The sequence below is a fragment of the Pelodiscus sinensis genome, chromosome 3, assembly GCF_052426305.1.
Source record: "Pelodiscus sinensis isolate ZL-2025 chromosome 3, ASM5242630v1, whole genome shotgun sequence".
NCBI classification, from domain to species: Eukaryota; Metazoa; Chordata; order Testudines; family Trionychidae; genus Pelodiscus; species Pelodiscus sinensis.
Genome location: NC_143054.1, coordinates 104,435,500 through 104,462,500, shown reverse-complemented (window position 1 = coordinate 104,462,500; position 27,001 = coordinate 104,435,500). Strand labels below are relative to the sequence as shown.

The 27,001-nt window shown below is 40.0% G+C and overlaps 1 protein-coding gene across 9 annotated transcripts in view; it reads right to left on the bottom strand.

Moving 5' to 3' along the window:
* UTRN (utrophin) overlaps nt 1–27,001 on the bottom strand; it is a 559,106-nt gene that overhangs the window by 299,362 nt on the left and 232,743 nt on the right. For all 9 annotated transcript variants that reach the window (XM_075924350.2, XM_089777288.1, XM_075924351.2 and 6 more), the window contains 10 exons: nt 26,496–26,646; nt 24,920–25,095; nt 23,472–23,607; nt 21,999–22,148; nt 20,768–20,852; nt 18,050–18,264; nt 16,720–16,837; nt 13,048–13,253; nt 10,799–10,953; nt 1,046–1,235 (listed from right to left, as the gene is read on the bottom strand). In XM_075924350.2, coding sequence (XP_075780465.2) covers nt 1,046–1,235; nt 10,799–10,953; nt 13,048–13,253; nt 16,720–16,837; nt 18,050–18,264; nt 20,768–20,852; nt 21,999–22,148; nt 23,472–23,607; nt 24,920–25,095; nt 26,496–26,646 — 1,582 coding nt within the window. The remainder of the gene's footprint in view (nt 1–1,045; nt 1,236–10,798; nt 10,954–13,047; nt 13,254–16,719; nt 16,838–18,049; nt 18,265–20,767; nt 20,853–21,998; nt 22,149–23,471; nt 23,608–24,919; nt 25,096–26,495; nt 26,647–27,001) is intronic.

The window sequence follows — 27,001 nt, the reverse complement described above, 5'->3', positions numbered from 1 at the left end:
GAAGGGATTTCACATTATGTCAACGGGTAAACCAAAGAATCCATATTTCTTTAGAAAACATTTTAACCATTTATCTCCTAGAACAAATGAGGAACATGAAAAATTATTTTAATCTAGTGCGATCCAACCTTTTCAGACTGAGGCTCAAACATACCATTACACAGAGGTCAAGTGTCTCCAATCAACCCTTTTGTACATATATTCTGGCATGCTCTTCTCCAATTATGTCCCTAAGGCAGAGTCCATGTTTTCCTTCCCACATAGTCCAGTAACAGGGGCATGTTGGGTACAGAGAGGGGGAGTAGCTGGAGTTTGCCTACCTTGGGAGAGTCCTTCTGGCCTTTCCTGAGTGGCTGGGGGTGGAGGGGGAGAGAGAACACCTCTCTTTTTTAGCTATTTCCCTAGGCTCAGGTAGAGGCATTACAACTCCTATTCTGTTATTGCTAATTTTCCTAGTCTGGCAAGAAAGTAGGCAATGGAGAAAGCAGAGCCACTTTCTCCCCTCACTCCCATATAATGCAGCTCGTGATGAGCAAGGGAGCTGCTGAGCAACAGTAAAGGGATAGCAACTGCTCAAAGCAGTCCCAGCTAGCAATAACTTTGCTACTGGGGCTGCAGGGAAAGTGTCTGGGAGGAGGGGGAATGCGGGAGACAGCTGAAGAGGCCATCTCCTATACCTGTGCTCCCTAGTGCAGGACAGAGTCAAGCACTTTGGTTAAATAATGACTGGGATTAGCTCAGGGAGCACATTTTCCATTCAGAACATACATTTGCTTCCTAATACAACTTCCCAGAAGGGTCACAATTTAGTGCCTGAGCAATACAGATGACCCAGGAATCAGTCTGGACATCCCTGTTTTCATCTCTAATAAGGATTCTTAAATTCATTGAATCAATAACTCCATCCCTGTCCACTGTCACTCTGAAATATTGTTTTATTGAATAAGATGCAGGATTTCCAGTTTATTAAGCACCTTTCCCTGCTCAGGTTCACAAAAGCAGGAAAGCAGAAAACAACAACAACAATAATCTCTCATGCTCTTACCTGTATCTGTTTTTTCAATTCCCCAGTACAGGCACTGTCCTCCAGAGCATTCTCCCGCTGGGATGCATCTGCAAGGACATTAACTGTAGTTTCTGCCTCTTGCATCCACTTGACGAAGCCCTCTAGATCCCTGAGTAAGGTTTGCACTATCTTCAGTTCAACCTCCAAGGCATTCTGCCTATCACCAGTTCTGAAAGCACACAAGACACATCTGAATTATTTTTTCTTCATGACATTTTATGAGAATCATAAATAAATATACTGTAAGATGATCTGAAGATTAATTAATATAAAGCACTAAAAAAAACTGTACAATCTGTTTACATTTGTTTTCTTACATGTTAAGTCAGTTTTTTCCTGGAACATTGCATGTGTATCTGTCATTCTGCACTGATTAAATGTATAAAACCCAAACTCCTTAGGAGCATGAGAAGGATACAAATTATTCAATAAAACCTAGCATTTCTCTCTGTGTTACCATAAAGGGTTTGTGATACTGTGAGTGTGAGAAGCTGTTATTTCCACACTTAGAATGTTTTCCTCGCTGCTGTTATCTGCAACCACCATCTGAAGAGAAAGCAGTAACCTGTTGCTGTGAATGGAAACCATTTCCTAAACAGTATATACTTTACACATTACAACACTGTAGAAAGTGGAATAGATGTACTTCATTTGCACTTCTTTAGGAGAGCCAAAAGATACAGGACTTCCACATATACTAGAGGCATTTGCCTTTATGTGACAGTGTTTATTCAACACTAGCTAACAGCCCCAATTAGGGTGAAAACAGCTAGCTGTACTGACATATCTTGCCTTACAGAATTTTCTTGGTGAAAACCATTTAAATGTTGCAAAACCAGTGGCCTCTGACTACCTTAATTTCTCCAGGCCTTCTGTCCAGTGCGACTCTCTCATACAGCAAGAATTTAACAATAAAGTTTGAAATATCCTATATCAATGATCTTTTGGTACCCTAGGAAAGAAGTGTCATATTTAACATCTATTGGTTTTCTCCCTGTGGTCAAAAAACACACCTAAAGAACATGCCATAATTCAAAACTATAACCCCAAAAAGACCCTGGTTACAAGATTCAAGCTCAAAGGGCCTTGTGAACAATAAACCCACTGAAAAACTTTTTGGTGACATGACAGGTCAATGATCAAATCTAGGATTTTTCAGCACTTAGCACCTCATAAATAATAAGCAAAATTTAAATATGATTAAAAAAAGACACTTAAATGACCAAAATTCCATAAAACAGACCTGAAGTTTTGCTGATCTTCCGTGGACAGATCAAATATGGGGGACCTAGCTCACGCCCATCTCTAACACAAAACAAGATTTTGCCAGGCTAAATAGTACCTTTGTACCAAAGAGTAAACTCAGTTAGAAGAATACCTGAATAAGGCTGGCAGAATCTAGCCCAAAAGAGACATACAGAAAAGGGAATTTCAGTGTGTAGTTTCCAATTGTATAATTACACACAGTTGTGCTTTTATACGGATATGCTCAGGCAACATCATAACAAATCACAAGGAATAGTTTCAAAAGACGTTAGTGGTTGCTATAACATTTAAAATAGTCTCATTCACATTATTCCTACAAAAAAATCAGAATAAAACTGTGTGATAGAACAATTTTATTATAGAAATGTAGCAACTCTAAATTGTTGCAAGTTAGCATTTTAAAAACATATCCATTAACCATCACCAATTATACGTTGCATTGTATGAAGCTGCATTTGATGTACTGTTCCCAAATATGGACAAAATGAAAGTGAGTATTTTCAGTAAAACTCTTTCATTGGATAGGCACATCTACCAGAAGCTATTATCCAAAATGCTGCTACAAGTAAACTGTCTCTTCCCTCCAAGGCAGAACTAAACTGCCACTGGCACCATAAAAAGATTGTTAAAGTGTTTATGAAGATGCTGTCATTTAGAAAAGACATAAAAAAGAAAATTCTCACCCTTTGTCCTTTTTGTATGAGTAGGACCTTCCTCAGTACTTTGGCCAAAATTCTAACCTCATACATTTACATTCAACCTCCTTATATTCTCAAATTTTCAATGAAAAAAATGAATTCTCTTATTACCCCCTTCCTAACAAACTATGCTGTTCAATGTTTGCTCAACAGTATTAAAGCAGCTGCTGTGTTTGAAGATAGATGTGGTTGAATTTCAGTACAGATTGGACCTCCCTGGTCTGGCACTCTTGGGACCTGAGAAGTCCCAGATGAGGGAATTTGCCAGATCAGAGGAGGTCCCCTGCCATCTGCCTCTCAGCCCATCGCTCCTCCCTGCCACTGGCTCCTTTGGCCTGGTAGGGCTGCCTGATGGCCAGGCCCAGTCCCAGTCCCAGCCCTACTCCAGGCAGGCAGCCAAGCTGCCCAGCCCTGATGCCACACCCCCAACCCCACTGCTGGGCGGCACATAGCCCTGTCCATGTTGGCTCTGCCATGCTGCCACAGCCCCCTTTGGGTTGCGGCAGCAGCCTTACTGCCACCAGCCTCTATAGGCTGCACTTGGTTCCCAGCTGCTTGCCACCCTGCTCTGGGGCTCTCTCCCCCAGGAACATCAGTGATCACGAAACAAAAGAAGTTGCAGATAATCAGTTCCCTTCAGGATCAAGCCTGTGGTCTCTACATTACTTTATTGGCACCCTGGAAAAACATTGTATAAATGTGAAATAATTCTAATAGAGAGGTAGCCGTGTAAGTCTGATCTTGGTCAAACAAAAGGGAAAAAAAATAATGTAGCATTTTAAAGGCTAACAAGATAGCTTATTAGGTGATGAGCTTTCGTGAGGCAGACCCACTTATTCAGATCATATTCTGAAAGTGAATTGGCATGACCAAATATAACAAAGGAATACAATGAAAAAAGTAAACAGACTATAAACTAACAAATCAGCTACTAGAACAGAAGGTGGAGGCAAGAAAGAAGGAAATAACTTATTGTAAATCAGTAAGTGGCTAATCTGGAGTTACTATGAATATCAAAAGGCGGGGAGGTTGTCTTTGTAATGTGTAAGGTAAATAGAATCTTCATTAAGGCCCATTTGCAATGTGTGGAATTTAAGCATAAATAAAAGTTCTGAAGTCTCCCTCTGTAATCTGGTGTTAAAGTCACTTTGAAGTAAGACACATTTTTTCAGATCTTTAAGGGAATGGCCAGTTAGATTAAAATGTTGACTAACAGGTTTTTCTGTGTGGAGATGTCTGATGTCTGATTTGTGGGCATTAATTCTTCAGTGAAGTGACTAAGCAGTTTGTCCAATACAGGCAGTCCCCGGATCCGCACTTACGAATGGGACTTTTCTCACCCCAGAACTCGTGGTGGCGGGACCACCCAGACACGCAGTGGTCACGCCACCGCATCCTCCGGTGCGAGAAAAGCTGCTCCGGGTGTACCTGGTCTGCTGGGGGGGGGTCCCCAGCAGACATGGGACACCCCGAGCAAAGCCGCAGAGGCGGCGGGGTCCCCGCCTCCGCGGCTTTGCTCCGGAGCAAAGCCGCAGAGGCACGGGACCCCGCCACCTCTGTGTCTTTGCTCGGGGTGTCCATGGTCTGCTGGGGAGCCTTCCCAGCAGACCAGGGACACCCCGAGCAGACCAGGGACACCCGGAGCAAAGCCGCAGAGGCGCGGGACCCCGCCGCCTCCGCAGCTTTCCTCCGGGTCTCCCTGGGTCTGCTGGGGGGGGGAGGGACGGCTGCAGCTAGTGCGCCCCGCCAGCAGACCAGGCTTTTGTTGTGGACGCCTGGGGTAGAGCAGCTGGGGTGCTGCCGGGTTGGTCCTGGGGGGACCTACCCAGCAGCGCCCCAGCTGTTCTGTCCCAGGCTCCAGATTCAGCCGCTGTTGAAACTGATCAGTGGCTTTTTCCAGGAAGCTGGGGGCAGAGCAACTCTGCCTTGGGCTTCCTGTAGTCAGCCCCTGGTCAGTTTCAGCAGCAGCAGCTGAATCTGGAGCCAGTTCCGAGTTACGTACAAATTCAACTTAAGAACAAACCTATAGTCCCTATCTTGTACGTAACCCGGGGACTGCCTGCATACATCGCAGAGGGACATTGCTGGTACATGATGGCATATATCACATTGCTGGACATACTGGAACATGAGCCCTTGATCGTGTAACTGACATGGTTAAGTTCAGTGGTGGTGTACAAAATACTTGTCATTCAAGCACAAGTCTAAACCATATTTTATAACTATCAAGAAATATTGCTTGAATAATTCCCATCTTTGAGAAACTATGTGGTTCCTAAACACTCCAATTGCTAGCTTCTGCTAATATAAACTATTGACAGAGCAGAAGCCTTTAAAAGCCTCTGTGGCTTTAATGCTTCTGGCTCTAGATCTGGTGGGAACATGCCTGAACATTTATTCTCCTGTTGAAGAAATAATAATGGACAATTAATTCAAAAGATGGGGTGCTGATAAATGAGGCCTAAAAATACAAAACACCCTCTAAAATTAAAGCCATGTACCTTAGCACAGAGTAAGAAATTAAGGTATCAAAGCAATTAGGAAGTCTTGACTTCAAAATCATTTCCTTCTGTAAGGATTTATTTCCCAGGCAAGGGAATAAATTTAAAGGTAAAATAGCAATGAGAACTGGAAGAAAAGGCTGCAAATTAAGGTGGCTTTCAAATAGACAAATTTCAAAGGCGACAAGGAGTCCTGTGGCACCTTATAGACTAACAGATTTATTGGAGCATAAGCTTTCGTGGGCAAAGACCCACTTCGTCAGATGCATGTAGTGGAAATTTCCAGAGGCAGGTATAAATATGCAGGCCAGTATCAGGCTGGAGATGACAAGGTTAATTCAGTCAAGGCCCACTTCTAGCAGCTGATGAGGAGGTATCACCAAGAGAGGAAAAACTGCTTTTGTACTTGGCTAGCTTTTCACAGTCTTTGTTTAATCCTAAGGTGATGGTGTCAAATTTGCAGGTGTACCGTAACTCAGCAGTTTCTCTTTGAAGTCTGGTCTTTTAAGTTTTTTTGCTGCAGGATGGCTACCTTTAAATCTGATACTGTGCGTCCAGGGAGACTGAAGTGTTCTCCTACAGGTTTTTGTATATTGCCATTCCTAATATCTGATTTGTGTCCATTTATTCTTTTACGTAGGGACGGTCCACTTTGGCCGATGTATATAGCAGAGGGGCATTGCTGGCACATGATGGCATATATTATATTGGTAGATGTGCAGGTGAATGAACCAGTGATGGTGTGGCTGATCTGGTTAGGTCTTGTGATGGTGTCGCTAGCACAGATATGAGGGCAGAGTTGGCACCAAGGTTTATTGCATGGATTGGTTCCTGAGTTAGAGTTACTATGGTGCAGTGTATAGTTGCTGGTGAGAATTTGCTTCAGGATGGCGGGTTGTCTGCCTGAGAAGACTGGCCTGCCTCCCAAGCCCTGTGAAAGTGAGGGATCATTGTCCAGGATGGGTTGTAGATCACTGATGATGCATTGGAGAGGTTTTAGCTGAAGACTGTAGGCGATGGAAAGTGGTGTTCTGTTGGTTTCTTTCTTGGGCTTGTCTTGTAGCAGGAGGCTTCTGGATACATGTCTGGCTCTGTTAATCTGTTTCCTCACTTCATCGTGTGGGTATCATAGTTTCAAGAATGCTTGGTGAAGATCTTGTAGGTGTTGGTCTCTGTCTGAGGGGTTGGAGCAAATGCGGTTGTACCTTAGTGCTTGGCTGTAGACAATGGATTGTGCGGTGTGTCCAGGATGGAAGATGGAGGCATGAAGGTAGGCACAGCAGTCGGTAGGTTTCCTGTATAGGGTGGTGTTTATGTGATCCTCACTTATTTGCACCGTGGTGTCCACGAAGTGGATCTCTTGTGTAGACTGGTCCAAGCTGAGGTTGATAGTGGGGTGGAAGCTGTTGAAATCATGGTGGAATTCTTCCAGAGTCTCCTTCTCATGGGTCCAAATGATGAAGATGTCATCAATGTAGCATAGGTAGAGAAAGGGCGTTACTGGACGAGAGCTGAGGAAGCGTTGTTCCAGGTCAGCCATAAAAATGTTGGCATATTGTAGGGCCATGCGGGTGCCCATAGCAGTGCCACTGGTTTGGAGGTATATATTGTCACCGAATCTGAAATAGTTGTGTGTGAGGATAACGTCACAGAGCTCAGCCACCAGTTGTGCTGTGGCATCATCAGGGATACTGTTCCTGACAGCTTGTATTCCATCTATGTGTGGGAATACAAGATGGAATTTCAAAGGATAAACCAAGAAAACTGATCTGGATCTGTAAGCCTAAGCACCGGTGATGAGCTGAACACTGCTCTTAATTTTATCACTTAGGAATGATGGCTGCTGCACTAAGTTTTAGTATCTCAAACTTCCTGCTTGTTTGAAATTGAGGGAAAGAATGCAGTCCTGTTATTATTCCCTATAATCTTCAAGCTATTTGAAGGAAAGCCGAAAGACGCGCTATTAAGTATGCCTCCACATATTCTAACAGCATGAACACTACAGCAATTGTTTGAGAATGTTGATGTGGGTAACCTGAGAGTTTTCCATTTGCCAGTTAGGAGAAAAACTAGGATTTGTGCGATGACCTAGCAGTAAACCACATTGTTATAGAAAAGACTTTAGGCCAGGTCTATACTTGAGGAGAAATTTGATTTAAGACACACAACTCCATCTACAAGAATTTTATAGCTGGAGTCACCGTTAGGGATGTTGAAATGTGGTTAATTTACTAATTGAGTAGTTGACAGAATTTTTATCGACTGCTCGATTAATTGATAAGGGAAGGCATCCCGGCTTAGTCTTGGCTCCCTCTGGCTCTGGGACCAAACCCTGCTGTGGCTCTGCAATTTAAAAACACAGTAGGAGCCAAGGTGTGTGTGTGTGAGCCGGGAGAGCAGGGGGGAATGGTTAGGCTTCCCAGCTCCTACTGTGTTTTAAATTGCAAAGCCGCAGCAGAGTTTGGTCCTGGACCCTTACTACATTTGAAGTGCCCCTGCTGCGGCTCTGTATTTAAACACGTGTAATTGACAGCATTAACCGATAAGCTTTAGCTTATTGCTTAATCAACCAATCAACTACTTCCTTACATCCCTAGACAACGTACCATAAACTGAATTTCTGGGGTGGCCCCACTGCAAGAGGTCAACAGGAGAAACTCCTCCATTGACTTCTCTTACTCCACACATCCTCATGGAGTACAGAGTTGACAGGGGCACCCTCAGGGATCCTTACTTGAACCCTGACAGATCAATCACTTGAGCATTGATCTTCATGTAAGTATAGACTAGGTCTTGGGTCATTTCATTCTCACAGATGGCAAATCCAAAAACTAAGAGGGAAAAAAAAGAGAACTCTACACTACATTTGTAACCACCTTTCATAACAAACAAGATTTTGCAAGCCTCGTTCAAAGGGAGTCCAAATCCGGTCATGAAACGATAGATACTCTGACAATGGTCTTCCAAGATTGTGGATGATCTCCAGACTTCCAAAAAACTGCAGAAAGTGACATTGGACTCAAAAAGTGCATAGCAAAAAAAAAATGTGTGAATTCTACCAGTAAAGTCATGATCAAGATTGAATTTATTCTCCTTTTAATTTTAGGTTCTTCCCAGCCCATTGAATTCCATCAACTTGTTTTTCAGCTGCAAACTAAAATACCCTGCAATATGTAGAAATGTGGGTGCAGGGGAGAGAATGCATCAGGAAGAAACAACTAGGATGCTGAGGACATGGAATGTAATCTATTATTGAGGCTGTGAGGATACTGATGAATTACCATAGTTTTAGCCCTTGAGTATAAAAATGTTATTAACCACATATCCAATTTACACCACAAACTAGAGAACTAAATCTCTTTAATGTCAATGGCTTTAAAATGAGCTGTTTAAAATTTAAAGTTCTGCTGGAATTATGTTTTACAGCTGTATTGTGATGCTATTCAGAACCACGAGTCTTCCTGCTAACGTAACTAAAGAACCTTCCTGGTTTCTCTTTGCATGGATATTGCTAGAACAGACTACGTAGCACTTCTAAAATTATATTATACACATAAATCTTTAAAGCATAAGTCATAGCACTAAACTTTGTGCACCAAACTCTCTCTCCCCCACCAATGCCCCATGTGAATTAAATCCCAGATTGTACAGTATATAGCCTTGGGTGTCAATCACATACAAAAGCTCAGATTTTTACTTCCATTCTTTTTTCGTATGGGCAATCACAGCAATGGTCAGAGGGATGACCCAAAATCCATATCGTAATGTCAATGAGACTTCTAAGGAACTGATCCATGAGACATCCTCAATAGTATTATATGGTCCACACTGCGGGGCGGGGGGGGGGGAGAAGAAGGGGGGGGGGGGACTGAGAAACTCTGTCAAACAAAAACCTTTTCCCCACAATGTGTCTGGATCCACAGAGGCTTAGGTGCCCAAATCCCAAAGAACTTCAGTAAGTTTTCAAACTCCATTGAAAATTTCAGCCTCTATCTCAAGACACAGCCAAAGAGGGATGCACTTTTATTTATTTTCTCTTTCTCTCTCAAAACATCACTCAGGACGAGCTACAAAGTTTCACACCATTTCAGCTGTCATCTCTGGAAACAGCCAGGAGAGCTTTTGTGTATGCTTCTTGCCACATCAAAAGCGCAAAGAACCAAGGTATATTTTGCCTCCCACAAAGAGTAACAAGATTGTATACAGTGCTTTCTTAATTACCTCTGACATTAACTGCATGCCACGGCAGTCACCTATTCCTCTCCCTCCAAAGCGCATAATGTCACTTATGCAACTTCCATAAGCCATTTCTCTAGCTCATCTCTTTCATTTTCATCTACTAAAAGCAGTTTCATTGGTCGACATTATTTCAAAAAAGACTTTCAAAAACTCTGAATTTTCCCCCTGAAAACATCGTTAAATTTCCTGTTGGATCCATATTAAATTGTTGGATAAGACAATTTTTTGTCTTTTTTAAAATCTTTTGGTAACACTATTAATATCAGTCATATACTCTTCTTAAATCATTTGTCTATCAGCTATTAAAAATATAAAACAGGATCTAAATAGAGATTTGATTGCCTTTCACACAATAGTACTATGCACATATGTGCAGAACTATATTTTTACTTAAAGACTTTGAGCCCTCAAATCTTTACCAATGAGTGGAAATAAGTAAATTTCAGAAGAAGAATAATTTACTGTTCTTACAGCTCCTCAAGTTACTTATTCAATTCAGGTTGAAAAATGAAGAGTACCACATATGGGATAGAACCCCCAAAAACAACAAGAGGCACTTCCGAAAAAGGATCATCAAGATATGAAGAGGTTTGTAGGAATTCACATATTTTAGAAGAGTCAACTGAATACTTAAAAACTCCCAAAAAAGGAAACTCTGAAACTATTAAAAAATATCCAAAAGGTATGGATCTTAATGAAGGGAAAAAAATTGTTCAAGGAGCTACAGAGAGGAATGGCTATGGACAATGATGTGAGACTGAATAAAGGAAAATTGTGACATCAGAATTCATGTATTGACAAGATGTTCAATAGGTGTACAGAGAAAATCTCCCTGGATCAGTTGAGGAAGCTCACATCAAAAGAAATACTCAAAACCAGATCTACTCTAATGTGTGTGACTACTGAACTGTGATAAACTTGCATGCTGTAAAAAAAAAGAACAGATGACCGATGAGAGCCTCTCATATCCATGAGTTTATGCCCAATATTTTGACTATTGAAAACAGCAAACAGAGCCTTGAAGTTACCTTTGATTCAGGTTTATCCAAGATATGTTTAAGTGGTCAGTGATTTCCTTCACTTTCCTTGTGTCATCATCACAGTAGTCCCGAAGAAGTTTATTAGAGAGGTCATTGAATGCAGCCACAGTGATGTCCCCTTTAAGCAATTCTTGTATTAGCAGCTAAGGAGAAATTCCAAAACAAGTAAAGTTAGTGAAAATAAACAAGGCATCAGAGCAAATTAAAATAAAAGTCTGATTCCTCATATTTTGAATTGTTACTTACTGACTAACTGTAAAACATGTTTATAAGTAGATTTGCTTGTCTGAGGTAAATCCCCTATTATCAGAGAACTGTACATTTCAATAGTCAATAATATACTATTCAAACAGAAACGAGAAAGAAAACATTTGCCAAAGAACCCAAGGAATTACGTAAGTTCTAGTCTGCATTTCACTGCCCATCTTTGCTGATGGTAAGCAAAATACAAAAGTAAAAATAAAGATGAACTTCAAAGTAGAAATATTTTTCAAAAAGTCTGCCTCATATAATTTTTCTAGTACAGTGTTCCAAGTAAAACCTCTAAAGTAATATTAAACGTACACCTTTCGCCATTAAAATCAGAGAGTTTGGCATTTTTCTTTAGGATTTGTAGGCCTGTTCTCTTTACTGGGAATGATATACAGGCAGTCCCAGAGTTACGCGGATCCGACTTATGTCGGATCCGCAGTTACGAACGGGGCTTTTCTTGCCCCGGAGGACGGGAGCGGCGGGACGTCTTTGGCACTGTTACCCCTTAAGCTTAACCAATAAACCAGATTACCCCTCCTACTTTTAAAATGGCAAAAAGAAAATTAAAATTAATCATTTTTATTGTATTCCATTTTCTCATACGCTATGTTCAACAAAATTAAACACCTATTGTATTTTAAACTTATTACCCTCTGAAATGTGCCAAATTACCCCTTGAGGTAATTACCCCAAAGTTATAAAGCACTGCCTTAAAGCAGGGAGACTCAACACGCGGCCCGTGGGTCGCATGTGGCCCACGGGGCACCTTTGCTGGGACCCCAGCAGCAGCACTGAGCCAAGCACCAAGCTGCGCAGCTTTGAGCCAAGCCTCGTGCGCAGGAGCTGCTGGCCAGCAGGTGGGGAGAGAGGCAAAAGCCAGAGCACAGCACGCCTGCCGCATCTGCACAGCGAGCGGAGCCGTGTCTGCGCATGTGTGGGAGCTGCCAGCCAACCGGGGGGGAGGTGGCAAAAGGCAGCAGCAAAGCACACCTGCCGCATCTGCCACAGTGGCAGTGCCTCCCCGAGCCAGGCCACGTTGGCCCATGAGCAGGAGCTGCTGGGGGGCAGGCCAGAGGCACGTGGCAAGGCAGTGGAGACAGTGAGGTGGCAGTGGAGCCAGGCAGTGAGGCTAGGGTGAGAAAGGTCTGTGCTGGAGCTGGGGCTTGGGTAGTAATCAATATAACAGTCTTCTGTTGATATGTGTTTTAGTAGTTAAATTGCTGAACTGTCGTTGCTCATTAAAAGTGCTGTCATATGGTTAGAAATCCGGTAAATATTGCATTTTATCAATATCAGCAGATCTGACTAAAATGGGGCCTGTATGTTGTGTAGTCTTGCCTTAAGCTTTGTATTCATGCTCGTCAGTGTGAAAGAAACTATTTGCATATATTTACAACCGTGCTTAAGTTGTGGTCCTCAGCATGTTGTGTGGGTATCATTGCGTCCCCTGGGGCTTCCAAAACTGAGCAGCCCTGCCTTAAAGGGGCTTGCAGGTCACATCTTGGTTGACAGCTCAGATCAAATTTGGAATAAGCTAACCCATATTTAATACTCATGTCCACTGACACCAGTAGGGTTAAGAAGTAACTGTGAAATAACATGCACTATGTTCAGTGACCATATGACAAGCTTGATGCTGCATTAATCCTATGCTTAAGTACGGAAATGTATTAGATGGAGATAATAAGTGAATGTGCTATAAATATATCAGTTATATAAACATATATACATGCGCATAGACCATACACTCACTTCTCTTCCCCGAACAAGAGTCTTAGGAATTCTGAACAAAAATAAACATGGCTATTTAGACTATATACTTGCATACAAACTGATAAGTATATATTCAAACAAGCACAGAGAACCTGTCAAAAGATTGTTATCAATACTGAATCATATACTTCTAAGTCAGAGAAGACGTATGATTGACCCAATCAAGGCATACAGCCTAAGGAAGGAATGATGACGCATGAACAAGATCTTACTTTGTTTTCAGAAATCTGTTTGATAAGTGTCTCTTTAGGAGCTTGAAGAAGTGTGTGCAAACGGATCTCATTCTGTTCTATGAGCTGTTCCATTTCTTTCCTCTGCTCATCCCAATGTATGCTGTCAGAAAGCATGTATTTTAGCTGCTGCTGCCGTACTTCCACACCATGCTGAGTACTGTCCCATTGGTTCTTGACCTTTTCCACTGCAGAGGAGATTGCAGAAAGTTACATCCACTAGCCATTACTTCATTGTCTATTGCTTCCTGTGACCACCAGAAATAAAGCAAACCATTTGCATACAGAACTGCTGCAAGACCCATAAAAATATTTCTGCTGAATATCAGAGATAAGAGAAAAGGGAGAAGTGGATATACAGATTAGCTGATGGGTAAACAATAAGGAACAAAGTTAAGATGACTTTATTCATTTGTATAAAATTACATTATAATTATATACAAAATAATAAAGTATGAGTATAATACCACATCTACATCAGAAAAATGTTATGGCATTGCCATTGATAGCTGGCTAATTCTCCCTAGCAAAGACACAGCTTACACCTGCAGAAACATGCTTGTGACAGCATAACTTGGCCTCTTGACTGTAATAAGCTACACCAATCAAAACATTTAATTGTAGTATAACCCTCTACACTAGGATTTTTCCCCATATAGAAATGTCACCCAAAAGAAAAAATATAACAACTCTAATGTACACTAATATACCAAAAAGGTTCTAGGTCAGTCCTGGCATAAGTAGTTTTTACAATAAGATACAATAATCATTCATTACAATGTATTTCCTCTTAATTTAGTATTATTAGTTCAAGATCTGCGAGGAGATTTAGCTATGCTGAAAGTTTGAAGTGGTAATAACAAATAACGCTGTTACTAGATGGAAAGATTAACTAAGAAAATGTAAAACAAATCAGATTTCCCCACTGTGAAATTACAAAATGTCCTATTAGTCTAGAATTCTGACAAATCATCATTTTCCTTTGCTTTTAGAGTAAAACTACACAGAGGTAAGCATTACCAATTAAACCAGCCAAAGTTACAGAGCGGCTCAATTAGATTTGCACACAACTTGGTTGAATTCTTAATGACGAGGAGACCTCTCTCTCCTGAACAGATTCAAATCCTGTCCACCTTGCTGATACAAATAAGTCTCCTTGATTTGACTTTAAGTACTAATTACCAACTCATAATATAAAGAAAGCCTCTAGTCAGGAACAACTTGCCACACAGAATATTTAAGCAGAATTTTGGAAAAAAAAATCCATGGAGAGTTTTACTTCACTATTGATGGTATGGTATGGGTTACTTATCTACATAGAATCATAGAATACTAGAGCTGGGAGGAACCACAAGAGGTCATCAAGTCCTGTCCCCTGCACTACCTGAAAGGTGTTTGTCTAACCTACTCTTAAAAATCTCCAACAATGGAGATTCCACAACCTCTCTAGACAATTTATTCCAGTGCTTAACCACCCTAACAGTCAGGTATTTTATCCTAATGTCCAGCCTAAACCTCCCTTCCTGTATTTTAAGATCACTCCTTCTTGTCTTATCAGAGGTTAAGGAAAATAATTTCCCTCTTCTCCTTGTAACACTCTTTAAGTACTTGAAAGCTGTTATGTCCCTTCTCAGGCTTTTCTTTTTCAGACTAAACAAACAATTTTTTTAAATCTTCACTCATAGGTCATGTTTTTTAGACCTATAATCATTTTTGTTGCTCTTTTCAGGTCCTTCTCTAATTTGTCCATAGTTTTCCTGAAACGGGGACTCAATACTCCAGCTGAGGCCTAATTAGGGCAGAGCAAAAGAATTACTTCTCATGTCTTGCATACACGAGGCATGTTTTATTACTATTTTTAAAATAAAATTTCTTCCAAATAGAATAGGGCTTCTACGGACTTTAGATTTAAAAACTTTCTGTGCATGGATAAGCAAACCACTGTCAAAGTCAACCAAACAGATTACTTAAAGTTTGACGGTATCATCACAATTTCTAAATGACATGGCAATTCTATTATATCACTTACCATTTCCTTCAGTACTGAAACATCAGGTTACTTTATCACCTTTGTAATCAATAGTATCCATAGTCCTAAGGGACATTCCAATTTCTCATAAATTATTTTCAAGTATTCTAAACCATAAGAGGTCTCTTATCAGAATGAGGGCCTCTTTACTCATCCTTTTCCAGTTTAAAAAAAATGCTACACTCAGCTTCATGAGTCTCTCACTGAAGAATGCTGACAATGACTTACACCAGAAAAAGCTATTGTGTTGGCGTATAAATGTACTAAGGTCATCAACTTCAATCTGACAGGCAGCTTCAGGATGATTTCAGGAATAATTTCAGTGCTAAATTAGAGCTATGAAAAAGAGCTCCAGCACCTCTCGCAGCAAATAGAGAAAAACTACTATATTGGATAAATGTTAGGTTCCAATGCAAACAGCAGTTGCTGATGAAAAAAAAAATCAATTATTTCATTGATATAGGAGAAGCAACAACAGCAGGAGGGAAACCAGCTGTAACGTTCTTCACCGGCTAGCAACCTGCAGAGGAGAATCTCCAAACCATTCAGATGTTCTCTGCAAAGCTGGATGAAAAAAATCCTGAGACAACTATCTACACTGGCTATCCATTTAACTCAGACCTCAGATTTCTGAAAGCATGTAAAAAAGTATTTCATCTAGAGAAGTGGGTTGTGCCCACAAAAGCTCATGATGCCATCTTTCTGTTTGGTTAGTCTTTAAGGTGCTGCTAGACTATTAGTCTGTAACTGGAAAAACTTAAAGAACACGAACTCAGCTACCCCTCTGAAGCTTTTGCAAGTATATAGGCATTGTGGCACCCATCACTGCAATGCCTAACTGACTGAATGTATAAATCTCATTTTCAAAAGGGATTGTAAATTGGATTTAGGTTCTTAACTGCCTACCTCCCTTTTGAAAATGAGATTTAGTCTCTAAGTCAGTTAAGCATTGAAACACTGAGTACGGCAATGACTAAATAGCTTTAAAAATACAGGGCCAAGTCGTTCTCTCTGAAGTTTTTATGGAATATTATTATTACAGATAAGAAATATCCTTTCCATATTATAGTTAAGACTTTCCTCCCATTACATGCTCAATTTAACTTTCCACTCTTCATCTCTATTAAAGATTCTTTCCACTTTCAGCACACAACTCAATTATCAACTCTTGGCTTTATTTTATATATACTCCAAACCCAACAGAGACAAAAACATTAGCACAGTCTACATTGCTCTCAAATAAAAAGCACTGAACACAGCAGTTCACAATGATAATGAAGTAAACAATTCATTATTATTATTATACTACTTGAATATGACGACTGGAATAAGCAGGAAGGATTTTGCAAGCTGTTTTCAAGCCTTTCGTGAGCCACTTTATATTGACCTACCCAAGATACCTCTCCCCCTCGACTGAAGAAATAAACAGTGAAGCAGCAGCAAAATTGTGTTTTTAAATAACACTGGGAAACAAAGTCATTTGACTGTTTTGGCAGCTATATCCTATGTGTGTATAACTTCATCTGCTAATATTAGCGGAAATGTTCATAGTTTATTAGGAAAGAAAATCATTTATTATAATGAAAAATTGATTATGTTTGCAAAAAATATGAGGGAAAACTTACATTTTTCTGTGATCACTGTCCTAACATCTGAACTGGAAGTTTTATTTTTCAAATTTTGAGCCAAAGTAAACACAGAATCCAGCTGTGGATGGCGCTGTTCTAAATCCTCCTTTGTGATCTGTAAGAATCAATACAGTATTTTTTTTAATTAGAAAATACAAATTGTAACGTATTTTCTGGACTGCATGCAGTTATGAAGTTAAAACAGATTGTACTTCTACATAGTTGTTCCCATCTCTATTTTACAAATAGAACACTTTCAGTGTCACAATCTCATAAAGCTACTTTATTTTAATTGGCTATTATTGAAGATTCATCTATGTGAACTATACATTCATTGGAAGTGCTGCATAATATTTTTGGCTCTTATTTTCTTGTTTGTAAATTAGTTTCTTACTATAAAGTAAGAAGGGTTTCTTCTTACAACGATATGACTATCACAAGGATATTACTAAGTAATAATCATTTTTAAAGGGACAAAAGAAAAATCAGCCTGACAATCAAAAATGTATTGTATCCAAAAATGCAAGCATTGCGTGATTTTGTCAATTGCTAATTACTATCCCCACACGTAATGAATGCTATGAAGTTAGAAGAAAGCATAACGTCTCTAAAGTTACCATATGCTGATTTCTTCTTTGAAAAATTCTGACATTAAAAGTCCAAATACAAACAGTTGCTTAGGGTTTGCCTAGGCCGTGGTTTTTGGTCATGTTGTAACTCATGCTGATTGATTTCCAATTCATATAAGTTAAATAAATGATCATAAATGCTAATGTAGACACTCACAGACATCTATACCTAGTCCTGGCTTGGCCGTGGGTGAACTATGATCAGGAACAAACATTAGTTTACAACAATTTTTATTTAAAGTTAACTGGAAATAAATTAATTTGCATTATAATGTCATCTAAAAAATCCTTATAGTACATAGATAATGAACATAGCTTTCTACACTTACCAAAAACTGACTTACTGACTTTCAACCCAAGGCATATACCAGCAAAGGATATCGGTAATGTCCCTACACATATACAGTCTATCTACAACAGTTCTTCCCCATACCAAAATGTTTAGACATAAAAACAGTATTGGCCCTGAAGATGTAGGATGAAGGGCTTAACATGGAAAACAGAAAAATTTTCAACTACGGTATACACAGCAGATTTTTATTTTCTCAAATAGCAGTAATTTTCAACTAATACTATACTAACTGCAGTAAGGTATAATGATTTATCTTTATTTCTTCTCCACAGAATAAATGGAAATTTAAAAAAATACTAAAGTTGGTTTGTGTTATTAAAACTACTGGCCTCTCAGTGACACATACTTTCATTCGTGCAATTGTCCGATTGATCTCTTCCACATTTCCCACAGTGACTATGTTTGACTTGAGCATCTGGTCAATCAATACCAGCCAATCAGCCAGTTCTGTTGTTGTTTTATCCAGATCAGCAGGTGCAGAAAGTTCCAAAACCTGCTGAGTCTGTACTGGAGCTTCAAAGGAAGATGACAGTAGCACCACGTTTTGGACAGCGGGATGAGCTAAAACAATAAATACACTCAGAATTTTTAAAAATTTTCTTTCCTTAATATTTACAAAAATAATCAACTCCAAAGCAATATGGGTGACTACTATAAAAATGTCATTTTCTGAAAGATCTACAAATTCACTCCAATATCTACAGAGAAAGAATATCAAGACTGGTATCTGAAGCACCTTGACATCGCACAAAAAGAGAGAGAAAACAAAATGCATGTCACTTGCTTTTATGCCAATAAAGTTTGACCCAATAATTCATATTCATTATAAAACAATGACTTCCAAAAAAGGAAATGTTGTAAAAATTAAACTTGAATCATCATTGCTAGAGATGTAATAACTAGCTGAACTAAAAATGTCAAGTCCAAAACAGAGCGCACATGGACATATACATCTTGATTACAGTTGGGCAGGAAAGGAAACAACAGATCCATTCTCTAAGGTAAGTTACTTATCTTATAGTAATTGGAAGACCTTTGAGATGTATAGGCCCTATCTATATTCCACTATAGGTAAGCATGCCCCTATGAGAATGAGAATGGTGAAAGCACTGTGGCACCTGGTCCACATATGAACCCTGACTTATGCATTTGAGTGAGAAGATAAAGGGCAGAATACAGCAACCACAAGTTCATTTCCCACCAGTAATCAGAGATGACATGCAGCAGAAAGGAATGAGGGAGGACAGTGGAATACAGATATGGACTAGACAGCTTGAAGAAAAAAATTATCTACCTTTCTGTATCATTACTGTTGTTTTTTGAGATGTATTGCTCATGTCCATTCCTTTGTAGTTGTGCATGCTCCTAGGTGCACAGTTTGGGATTTTTGCCTTTGTAATAGCTGCAATGGCACATTATATTATGCATTGCCAGCCCTATGCACTCTCTGTTTCTTCTTAAAGATAACTGCAACAGAGGGGCAGGAGGGCAAGTCTTGGAGACACGAGCATCACATCTCAAAGAACAATAGATACAAAAAAGTGGGTAACTTTTTCTCAAGAGCTTGCTCATGTCGATAGTACTGTAGAGCAGTCACAAACAGAATCCTTGGAGGTAGGTTCAGAGTTTATGGTCGTGCAGATTGGGGAAGTGCTCTGGCAATGCCAGCCCCATCTTGAGGTTGCGGCTTGACAAATTTCTTCAACTGACATCTGCGCAAGGAAGGCTACTGAGGACACCTGCACCCTAGCTGTGTAATCCATCACAACTGCTGGCTGGAACCCCTTCACAAGCTCATAACAGTAGATGCAAGCTGTGATCAAAGATTCGATTGTCTGGGCAAACACTGGACAACTTTTCATCCTGTCTGTGGCTGTGTGTAGACTACATCTCTTTTTCAACAGGGGGTGTAAATTAGACACTTCGAAATTGCAAATGAAGCAGGGATTTAAATATCCCATGCTTCATTTGCATAATCGCATCATGGCACTTTTGAAAATGCACTATTTTGAAGTAAAACTGCGGTCTAGACTGCCATTTTCAAAATAACCGCATCTTGGCCACAGTTTTACTTTCAAAATGGTGCTTTTTCGAAATGGTGCCATGATGCAATTATGCAAATGAAGTGCGGGATATTTAAATCCCGGCTTCATTTGCAATTTTGAAGTGTCTAATTTACACCCCCTGTTGAAAAAGGGATGTAGTCTAGACACAACTTGTGAGAGCAACAAACAACTGGGCTGACCTACAGAATAGCTTCACTTCAAGCAAGAGGCCAGTGCCTCTCTGACAGTCTGCAGATGCAGACTATGTTCTCATCCATCACAAGAGGCTTTGGACAAAGAACCTGTAAGTACATGTCTTGACCAGAGTGAAACAAGGAAATAAGCTTGGACAGAAAATCCACAAGCAGATACAGCTCAACCTTGCCCTTATAGCAGTTTGTATAAGGCAGCTCTGACATGGTGCCAAGAGGGCATTGATTGTGCTGTCAACTTGGGCCATTTACTACTTCTTGGAGTTGGTAGAGGGTCCTTTCAGGGAGCGGTATTTCCCAGGGGTAGGCCCTTTTGCAAGTTCAGAGTGGCACAAGGCTCAAGCAGTATCCTTTGCCCAGTGCCTCTTGGTCAGATTTGCTCAGTCCAGTCTGCACTGTTACCAATAACGGGAATTGGTACCAGAAGGAGCCCGTTGACACCAGTGAACTATGTACCCAAGCTGAAGCACTGGATGCAGTATTGGACCATGCCAGCTCCAAAGCTGGGCATAGGGCAGCCTGCATCAGGAGAGCCCTTAGACATAAGTTGCATTCTCTCTGTGCCCCTGGACAAAAGTTTTTACAGATGCAACATTTCTTTTATATGAGATTTCCCCAAGGCACTTTAGACGGCTCTTGTTAGGATTGCTAACCAGCTTGTTACACATTGAACAGGTTTTAAAACCCAGAGACTGTGACATGCATTGGCACACCCATGGGGACACTATTTGAAGAATAACCTTCATATTATAATCTCCACTTCACCCAAATTAATACAATTTTTTTTTTTTAGTCATCATCACTTACCAGAAAGCTTTGACTGTGTCACAGGATAGAGCTGCTGAACATAAGCCTCGAGTTCTCTCACTCTCTCAGGTACCTCTTGAAACAACTACAACACATCATAGAAGGGGCAAAACAACATAAGGCTGTTTGCTTTTTAACAGCTACAGCAAAACTTAACATAGCTAAAATATTGATCACAAAATATACAAAAATAGTAAGACTATGTTGACAATTAAAGATTTCTTTAGACAGCAAACAAGGCATCATAGAAATTACTTAATAATCACAAATAATGTCACCTTGTGCTCAGATAGCATTTATATACATATCTTAGACACACATTAACATGTGTGTACACATGCATGTGTGTCTGTATTAAGTTTGAGTCAGACAGCACAGAATTTAGAGATAGATCAGAGACAATCTTTTCTGCCTACGTGCCCAACCTGTGACATTGCCTGCTATTTGAGATATTAGCAGAGGCATGCAAGATGTACCAATATACAAGGTGAGGTTTTTTAAAAAATGTATATCTACTAACTACTAGAGCCAATCAAATTTGGTTACATTATTATTTGGGGGAAAGAAAGAGGGTTACTTTGTTTGAGGAGGTAGCAAGAGATACAGGTATCTCTTCTTTCTCCCCACACCTACCAACTCTCTCTTCCCCAACCAAATACTCAGATCCTTGACCCACAATCAAACTATTCCATCAATCTTCACACGCAACCTTAGTCACACTACTCAAGTTTCTGGTAATCTCCAAAGAGGTCACATTTCATTGGAATTACTAATTCCTCCAGCTGTAAGTATAGAGAATCTAGGTAAGACATGACCCACCACACTTCCCCATGTAAACAGAGTTTGGTTTTATTTATTATTTGCTGTGATGATAATTATTGACAATCAATTACTTACTAAAATGATATTCTGAAAATGTCAACTTCATTGATATTTTGCAGTTTATTTAAAAACAAATCTCTCTCAGTCTAAGTTCTTTGAAGGAAAGACAGTTCAACCAGAAGGACTCAAAACCAAAGGAGAATTCATACTGATTGAACAATTTTAAATGACTAACACTTAGATCTGGAACAGTACTTCAGCTCTACACTATGGAGTCTAGCCTTCCCTGGAGGTACAGCTACCAAAAGCATTAGTGAGAGTCACACGTGTATGGAAAGGAGGACAGGCCTCTATGTGAGTCAAGTACTAGACATGCTGACTACAAAGTCAACATGAAGGAAATACATACCTTGTTCCACTTCACATTGACAGTCCTTAAAGTGTCAGAAATTCTCTCTCTTTCTTGAAAACCAATCTTTTTATCTGAAAGTACCTCAACTTCAGTTCTGTTCAACCACTGCAGTTTTTCCCCTTGTATTTCCATTTCCACCGTTAAGCCCTAAAGAGGGCAAGAGAGCACTTTAGACTGAAGAGGACTGTGCTTGCAAGCATGAGTGCACACATACATAGACAGACACAGACTCAAATAAATGTTTTAGTTAACTGAAGATTTTGATATTTGGGCATTTAGAAGGAAAAAAATAAAACAAACCAAAGAGCACAAGCTAGAGCTGTAATAATTAAAGCCTTGCACGGATACAAAATTTTCATCTGCATCTGATTCCCAAACGTAGTCTGCAGATATCCATAGATTTGCAGGGCTCTACTACAGTAAAGCCCTTTTTACCAACATGCTGAGGGAACAGAGGCTGCCTGTAAATTAAAAATGATGGTTAACTAAGATGGAAGGATTTAGTAATGGGGGTGTTGGACAGGGGCATTAGGAGGGGGTCAGGGTGCGAGATGGGGAGTGGGCGTTCACCTCTTGTGGCCTCTGCAAGCAATTTCCCATCTCTGCTGCTCCTGGTAGAGTCATGGCCAGGCGGTTCTGCTGAAAGCAGACATGCTATCTCCATTTTCAGGTACCTCCGGACATAGGCCAACAGGCTGTGAGCTGCAGAGTCTGCACTTGGGGATGGGAGATGGAGGCAGCATGCCTGCAGAACTGCCTGACCATGCCTCCACTAGCAACACCAGAGACAGGAAGCTACTTGTGGGGTCGCTGGAGATGAGTGCACCCCCCCCATGCCACAGCCCCTGCCCCAAACTCCCTCTCAGAGCACACTTCACAATCCCTCCAATGCCCCACTCCCTACAAGCCTGCACCAGCCACACTACAGGTTGGACCTCCCTGGTCCAACACCCTCAGGACCTTACTGGTCACGAACTAGGGAGGTCAATTCCAGCCCCTTCTAGTCAGCTCCACTCCCAGGCCTGCCCTCCAGACTGGTCACTGACAGCCACCCCAATTAAGCTGCCTGCCCTGGTTGGGTTCCTGGCCACTGACTCCATTCAAGCTGCTGGCCCTGCTCTCTGTGGCTGTCACCGGCTCTGGCTAGGCTGCTGGCCCAGACTGGGGTCCCAGCCCCAGTGCTGCTGCTCTAGCAGGACTGCCCACCCCAGCCAGCCTGTGGCTGCTATCTCCGGCCAGGCTCTTGGCCTCAGCCAGTCTGCTGCTGGCCCCGCCCCTTCCCAGCCCCAGTTGCCACCACCTCAGATGGACTCCGAGCCACAGGCCCTTCTGTCACCCAACTCATGGCCATCGGAGCTCTCTAGCAAGACCCTTTTTTCAGAGGTTAAACCTTTTCCACATTTGGACGATGGCAGATTCAGGATTGATGAAAAACATACATGTACTCATACACATTTTAATCTGTCTTGCCTTTAATTCTTGCAGGTGTTGTTCATGGTTGAATGTAGGTCTCATTTCCAAGGAATTTTCTACATTTTCCAACCAGCAACTAAATTCATCCAGTTTCTTCCTGTAGTCCATTAGCTGCTGATTCTCTCCTTTCAATCTAAAAACCACAAAACCCACAGTGGGTGATAAACCAAAAGGAAGCAAATCAATACACATAATCAAATGGAAACAACTTGATTAAAAGTGGAAGATAATACATGTTTTTTTGAGGAAGGCATTTTCTGCAAGCCTGGTGTTGGCAAAATTCACATTCAAATACTAAAATCTATTGAGGTATGTGACATACTGCCACAGCAGGGAATACTATGTGCCATTCCCACACATCCCCAATGTGACATGCAGCTCTCTGTTTTACACTACTGACAGTTACCAAGAGTTGGTTTTGCTGATCAAAGGATTCTTCCCTGAGCCACAGAAAGGCAAATCACATTCAAATTACCATAGTTTAAATGTTACTTTAAAAATCTCCAAATACATTTTTCCAGAAATCTGAATAAAATATCAAATGCAAAAGTGTGCATGAACCAAGACATCCCAAAACCAAATTGCAACAATTACCAAGGCCTAATGCTATAAGCCATTAAAAGACCACTGTCTGTGAAAATATTCGGGAGAAGCTCTACACATACAAATATTGGGAAAGGACATTTTCTTGTAGCACATGAAGTCAGGGTTTGCCTAATAAAATAATTGAGAATATTTTGTTTATATTCTGTATGCAGCAGAGAAGACTAATTTCAGAAAACTCAAAAATAATATTCATTATGAGGATTTAGTTTCACAATTTCCATTAAAATAAATGACACATGGGGATATTTCATATCCCACACAGATATACTGAAAATGTACATGTTTAGTTCAGACTGCCCTTGAACTTTGATCTTCTACACAAAATTTACAATAGTACTTCCAAACGGATTTAGGTCTTATTTAGAGACTGTCTATACAAATAAATAAATGTTTGTGTATGAGGCTTTCAAGTCTTTGTGTCCGCTATTATTATTGCTTTTGGATTTCAGACAATAGATGCAGGTTAATGAAAATTAAAAATCAGCAAAAATACACTTACATTTCAAACTCACCCAGTGGAACTAGCTGAGTCTTGCTGTGGTCTCTCCAAATAACCTGGCTTTTCAGTGAAGCCATTTTAAATAGAGAAAACTGTAGGGAGGGGTAAGAGGTGGGCTTTTTTGTTAGCTGTTAACATTAACATTCTGAGCTGTCAATTGTTGATGACTTTATGAGGAAGTAATTCTATGGTGAAGTTCAAAAATGGGGTCTAAATGTCAGGAAAATTCAGTCTAATGATGGTGTGCAATAGAATCCTATACTTCCTCTGGAGTCTTCTAAATAAGATTTTCTCAAACACATCTGCTCAGAGACACCCACATTTCTGATTAACTTATTACCTCTGTTGTCTGTCCATGATCTCAGCAATGATTGCTTTCCAGCGTTTATTTAACCCTGCCAGTTTTTCCTGTAGAAAGCTCCCATCTGTAGTGGAGAGTTTCTGTATGATTCCTTCCCCAGTTCTGTTCAGCGTTGAAAAGCTGGTCTGATGGCTGCTGACTCCTTCTTCAAGTTCCTGTCATAAGTAAGAAAACCAAGCAGAATTTTATTATTGATCTAAACTGACTTTGATGTATTGCTTGTAACATTGAGAATGCATCCTGGCTGCATATTATTTTCCTAAAAAGGTAATTTAAAATTATCTTCTATCTATAATGTGCAGCTTTAAATGAATGATTAAATACTTGTTATTAAGTCTAGGTCACATTATTAATAAATATAATTTAAAAAAAGAGAAATGCCCAATAGGATATTGAATACAATTGAAAAGAAAGGAACAGACTTTTACATTATAAATAGTATTACCATCTATATTTTTGCCTCATGTTTTTAAGTGCTACGTTTTTCCTCTTTTTTAAAAAAAAATATATTGCCCACACATTGAGAGACTTTTCACCAGTTCTTCTCTGAACCTGGATGTACACTGTATTCGTAACCTAACACTTTAGGTAGGATAATTTTGGCACGATCAGCGGATATCACAAAAAATCCAGGCAACTGAGAGAAGTCAGAAAAAGTCAGGCTCAAACCTTTATATATCCCTAACAGACAGAAAAAGCTTACATTATTAGAACATATCTCTTTGCAGCTAGAACAGAGCTGAAGATGATTTCAAAAAAGATAAAGGAAATGCCCTAGAAGAAAAGTCCTAACACTAAGCATCCGAAACAAATACAATCAATGCTCAGTGGATCATAAATTTCTCCTGTAACACACAGGTATTTAACATTTGGACTTCTAAAATATAGATACCTGCAGCCTCTTTAGGCTTGTTTGTTTTTTTGTTGGTTACTTTGGATTTATTTTATTGTTATTCTTTAGCCTCTTGCTTTTACAAAATTAGACTAAGATTTTAGCTGACAGAAAAATTGCTTCCGCTTTATGGTGATACATGAGCAGAACCAGGAAAACAAAATTTGAAAAAGGCAAAACCTAAAGCAAGTAATGTTGCATTTTTTTTCCTGCAGTCTTTACACAAGACATTTTTATAAAAACAAAACAACTGATTTTTCTTTCTACTCATAATGGAAAATTAAATCCTGCAATGTCCAATTACAGATATACTAATTATTTTAAAAGCATTTAAAATTAATTAAGGAATACAGTATATATTAATTGTAACATTTACAAAACATTCCCAAATTAACCTTCATATAGGAAAAAAAAAAAATACAAGACAGAAAATAGGGCTAAGATTCTTAACTCCTGATTAAAACATTTATAATCCAATTTAAGAAGACTGAAATTACAAGGAGAAAAGCAATTTTAGGCTACATAGAGGCATATTTTCCAGAAAAACTTTAGACAACCACCACTATCTCAAACATGTATTTTATGCATAGGCAGATTTACTTTTGGCTCAAATCCATGCTGGCCTTTGTCAGCTTTCCTGTTCTATGACTGAACACCACATACCTGCTGATGCAGCCCAGCTGTCTCCAAATCCAGGCTGCCATCTGGAGCGCGGGCATCAGCCAGTAATCCATCAGCCTCTGTGATCCACTGTGTGAGGTCATTGAGATCGCAATGGAACTGTCTCCAATCTTCAACTGCCCTATCAAAACAACTGTTGGGGAACAAGAAAGGGTTTCAAAATTACATAGATTCTTTCAGGGAAAAGAGATGGATTGACCTATTTGTATGTAAGATTAAGAGTAGTTAACTCACAATAACTTGCTCTGCAAAAACAAAAAGACCTGACATATTACAGTTAAGTAAGCCTTGTACACAGAACAGTTCCTGGCATTGCATTGACTGCAAAAGCCAACCACACAAACCATCCCATTCTAAACTGAAGGAGCTGAAGACAGGGCTGAGGAATATTTCATTTCAATCATTGGAGAAATCAAGAAGATTTAGCTACAGCAAAACTTGTCTGCAGAACAAATGGAAAAAATAGTTCACACATCAGAGGGCACAAA